The following is a 4,923-nucleotide window of genomic DNA, read 5'->3' on the forward strand; positions in this document are numbered from 1 at the left end:
AAAAATAATTAGGTGTTGTGGCACATGCCTGTAGTCCTAGCTAATATAAATAAATGAATAACAACAACAAAAAAATATCCAGCAATCCCACTGGTATATATCCAAAACAAAGGAAATCAGTATATTGAAGAGGTATCTATACCATGTGTATTGCAACACTATTCACAATAGCCAAGGTATGGAATTAATGAAAAAGTCTTTAAGTGGATGAGTGGATAAAGAAAATGTGGTGTATGTATATAATGGAATAATATTCAGCCATAAAAAAGAATGAAATCCTATCTTTTGTAGCAATATGGAAGGGCCTGGAGGACATTATGTTAATTGAAATAAGCCAAGCACAGGCTGGGCATGGTGGCTCACACCTGTAATCCTAGTACTTTGGAAGGCTGAGGCAGGAGGATTGCTCTGAGGCTGGGAATTTGAGACCAGCTGGGCAACAGAGCAAGATCCCTGTCACCACAAAAAAAGTTTAAAAATTATGAGTGTGGTGCCATGCGCCTGTAGTCCTAGCTAGTTGGGAGGCTACAGTAAAAGGATTGCTTGAACCCAGGAGTTTGAGGTTGCAGTGAGCTAAGATTGTGCCACAGTACCACTCCAGCCTGGGCAACAGGCTGTCTCAAAAAAAAAAAAAATGTGTAGTTACGTATCAGTTTTAAAAAGATTTTTAAAAAGAATTCAACTAGTGTTTATTGTTATTGAACATGTTCATGACAGTCACATGGTTTTTATTATAAAGTTAATACAGGTTGAGTATCCCTTATCTGAAATGCTTGGGACCAGAATTTTTTTGGGTTTTGCATTTTTGGAATATTTGCATTATATACTTAACCAGCTGAGCATCCTTAATCAAAAAATTTGAAATCTGGAATGCTCCAATGAGCATTTCCTTTGAGCATCATGTCGGGTTCAAAAAGTTTCAGATTTTGGAGCATTACATGTTTTCGATTTTTGCATTAGAGCTACTCAATTTATATAACTACATTCCAGAAAATGGGGGCAGGAGCACACAACTGCATGTATTTTTTTTTGTTGTCTCACATAAAATTTGATGGCTTTTCTTTCCTTATTTTTATTTCATTTCCATATCTTAAATAAGCCTTCCCTTATTTTAATGAGTCTGCCATTTTCCAATATGGTTTGTGGAGAAGAGTTTGCATTAGGCTTTCTTGTTAGGCAATGGAAGAAACTGAAAGTAGGTTGCTCAGATGGGTCAAAATCATAAATATAGGTCAGTTCTGCATTTGCAGATTGAGTTGAGAACAGCTGTACAGGAATGTAGCCAAAAACAAGAAGACTTTGCTCCCTTCTCCCTTCCCTTTCTTTTAAATGTTAGGACGATAGTCCTGGTCTGCAGGCAGAATCTTCCTCTTCGGCCTGGGCCATCGGGTGGGTTTTCAGTAAGTGGTAGGGGTCCTGGGCTCAGAGGCAGTGGGTATAGAATAAATGAAAAGGAAGCTGGATGGGGAGTCAGTGTCCACTGTGGGATGTGCCCCATCCCCCATTGGTCATGATCCCTGATCTGACATCCAGGCTGGACGTTTGTGTGGTGGAAGTTGGGAAGGGTAAACAGTTTTTCTTCAAAGTCCATTTTGGCTATAACTCCTTATGGGAAGCCTCATCCTATTGACTGTTTGTGTGTCCCCCACCCCATTCATATGTTAAAACCTAATCCACAATGCAATAGTAAGGAGGTGAGGCCTTCAGGAGGTGATTAGGTTATGAGAGCAGAGCCTTCATGAGAGGGATTAGTGCTCTTATAAAAGGCCTGAAGGAGCTTGTTCGTACATTCTGAGGACACAAGAAGGCATCATCTTTGAAACAAAGAGTGATCCCTCTCCAGACACCAAATCTGTTGCTGCCTTGATCTTCGACTTCCCAGCCTCTGTAACTGTGAGCAATAAATTTCTGTTGTTTATAAGTTACACAGCCTAAGGTATTTTCTTACAGCAGCCTGGACGTACTAAGACACCTTACCTTATTTTTTTAGGTCCAGCTAGTCATCTTCCACCTGCTCTATTACAATCATAACATGTTTTCTTGTTTTACAGGCTTGCCCAGTAGCCTGTGAGCATTCTGAGGGCAGAGACAGTGTATTTATGTTTATAATAATAACTATTTTCTGGGTACTTACTATGTGCTAGGCACTGAACGTTTATATTCCACTTAATCCATACTTTTGTGCCACTTAATCCATGCTTTTATGACGTAGGTACTTTTTTAAAAATGCCCTTGTCAAAGATGAGGAATTAGAGAATTTAAATTGTCTTGCCCAACATCACACATCCGAAGCTAAGACCTGGAATGAGAGCCAAGGCTGGTGTGATTCCAGCTGCCTCCCCTCATGTCTGGCTGGCACTCAGTGATTGTGGGGTAATGCAGCAGTTCTGTGTAGTGAGATTGCATTTCAGAGGGCACACAGACTGCAGTGTGAAAAGTCACTCTTTTCAGTTTCTTTTATTCCTGATTATGTCCAGGAGAAAGTTGGTTTGGTACCAGAAGTTCTTTAACATCTAACACTTGGCTGACCCTTTTGAATCAAGAAAGAACAGGCTCATGGGCTTTCTGCAGACTAAAACAATAACAGCAAAAACAAAACAAAACAAAAAAAAAAAGAACAGGCTCAGAGCCTTTAGCAGACAATAGATAAAACTTAGTAACTGTTGTTTTTATTTGAATCTAGTTCCGCTGTAATCTATGGCAAATGATAGTGAATTTCCACGGATGGAAGTGATATAAAATTTCTTCTTAAACTTGTTTTCATATGCATAAATGCCTTTGAAAGGAAGCACAAAAAACCGTTAATACGTATTGCCTCCAGGGACTCTTTCTGAGTAACTGGGGTACATTTTTCATTTTGTGAGCCAAAGTGGACAGATTGGATTAGTTAGGAAACCTTTAAATAAGTAATAGCGCAGGTGGTAGGGGAAAAACCATGACCGTCTTCAAAGAATGAATGAAGCTAAGGAAACTGTCAAAATCTCATAGGGGAAAAAAACAAATTTAGAGTGAAAATACAGTAACAAGTTCGCCCCGCCCCGGTTCTGGCACGTGGCTGGAAGTTCCTAATGCGCATGCGCACAGTCTCTAGGCGGCCATTTCCGCGAGTGTGTAGTCCGTCCCCCACCAAGAAGAGTGCGCAGGGCTGCCCGGGAGCGCGCGCGCACGCACGCACGCCCCGCCCCGCCACACGTCCGGCTCGCGAATCCCGCGGGGGCAACCAAGCTCGGGTAGTCTAGGCTCCAGAAGTAATGCCCCGGAAGGCGGGGCACGGAGAAGAGGCCGAGGCCGGCGCTGAAGAGTACGGCCCTGAAGAGTACGGCCACGAGGAGTCGGGCGCCGAGGAGTCCGGCCCGGAGTCCGACCCGGAGGAGTCGGGCGCCGAGGAGGAGATGGAGGCTGGGCGGCCGCGGCCGGTGCTGCGCTCTGTAAACTCGCGCGAGCCCTCCCAGGTCATCTTCTGCAACCGTAGCCCGCGCGTCGTGCTGCCGGTGTGGCTCAACTTTGACGGTGAGCCGCAGCCCTACCCGACGCTGCCGCCGGGCACCGGCCGCCGCATCCACAGCTACCGAGGTACGGGGCCCGGCCGCGCCGCCCCCTTTGTCCTGGGGTGCGGTGGGCGCTCGTCGGTGCCGGTGCTGAGCGCGGAGCCCAGGCTCTAAGCCTGATCGCAACAGTAACGATAGCATCATCTCCTTGAATCCCCTCCACCATCCCAGAAAGCAGGTGGTATTATTGTTACTATTCCCATTTTACGGATGAGGAACTGAGGCCCCAGGGAGGCTGTGACCGATCCAAGGTGTCGCTGCTAGTAAATGGCAGAGCATTCTTTATAAGACTGAATAATGTGCATTTGAAGGTAGCTTTTCCACCCCTTCCATGCGTATTTATCCCTAAAAGATGTGCTCCATCCCTAACGCCTATGTGTCCAGTCCTGAGGACCCCAGTGGCCAATTCCGTGTAGAGTCAGAGTCCCTGCCTTCATGGAGGACACAGTCTGGTTGGAAAGACAGACAAATTCATGCAGAGACAAGAACCAGCCAGTGTCATGACTGCCGCGACAGTGAGGGGAGGGGTTGTGTGCTTTCAGTTAAGGAGAGCTTCCCAGATAAGAAAGGGCCCAGGATGAGTGGGAGCTAGCCAACCCAAGGTAGCAGTTGTGAGTTCTAGACCGGGACCATAGAAATGTTGATCCAGGCTAAGACCTAGAGCCTTGGGAGAGGAAGCTCAAAAGGTGATTTTGCTCCTAGGGAAATGGAGTCATTGAAAGTTTTTAAACAGGGAAATGACATTGTCACATTTATGTACTGAAAAGCTCACCCAGGTTGGAAAGCCATTTAGAGGGGGAAAACTACTGCTGAGGAAGCAGTTAGGTAGCTATTGCAAAAACCCAGGTGAGGCATAACTAGGCCTTACCTAAGGTAGAGGCAGTAACCTTCAGCAGAAAAGTAGTCCTAGCCTCGCTTAATTTTTACATCCATCCTGTGAGGATACTGATGGATCTTTTCTTCCGTGAGGGTGGTATACTTAATAAACTTATGTTTCTCAAACTTTTACACCAAACTTCTAGTGTTAGATGAGGAAGGACACAATACTTACAGGGATCAATGGTTCTGTAGTCCCCGGGAAATTGTATGAATTTTGTATTCTACTTAAAAATTTATCTATGCTTGATTTAATCTAAAAATTTTTTTTGGCGGGGTGTGGTGGCTCACGCCTGTACGCCTGTAATCCTACCACTCTGGAAGGCCGAGGCGGGAGGATCGCTTGAGGTCAGGAGTTCGAGACCTGTCTGAGCAAGAGCGAGACTCTGTCTCTGCAAAAAACAGAAAAATTAGCTGATGTGGTGGTACGTGCCTGTAGTCCCAGCTACCTGGAAGGCTGAGGCAGGAGACCCGCTTGAGCCCAGCAGTGTGAGGTTGC

The 4,923-nt window shown here is 45.3% G+C and overlaps 1 protein-coding gene across 2 annotated transcripts in view; it reads left to right on the top strand.

Annotated features, from left to right (window-relative positions):
• The first annotated feature begins 3,159 nt into the window (after positions 1 to 3,159).
• The window catches only part of VHL (von Hippel-Lindau tumor suppressor, E3 ubiquitin protein ligase), a 7,099-nt gene continuing 5,335 nt past the window's right edge, over positions 3,160 to 4,923 (top strand). The window contains exon 1 of one of the 2 annotated variants that reach the window (XM_012647026.1): positions 3,160 to 3,573. In XM_012647026.1, the coding sequence (XP_012502480.1) occupies positions 3,252 to 3,573 (322 nt within the window). In that variant the 5' untranslated portion in view covers positions 3,160 to 3,251. The remainder of the gene's footprint in view (positions 3,574 to 4,923) is intronic. The other variant, XM_012647035.1, reaches the window with a different exon arrangement.

Source organism: Propithecus coquereli, unplaced genomic scaffold, assembly GCF_000956105.1.
Source record: "Propithecus coquereli isolate 6110/MARCELLA unplaced genomic scaffold, Pcoq_1.0 Scaffold107, whole genome shotgun sequence".
NCBI lineage: Eukaryota > Metazoa > Chordata > Mammalia > Primates > Indriidae > Propithecus > Propithecus coquereli.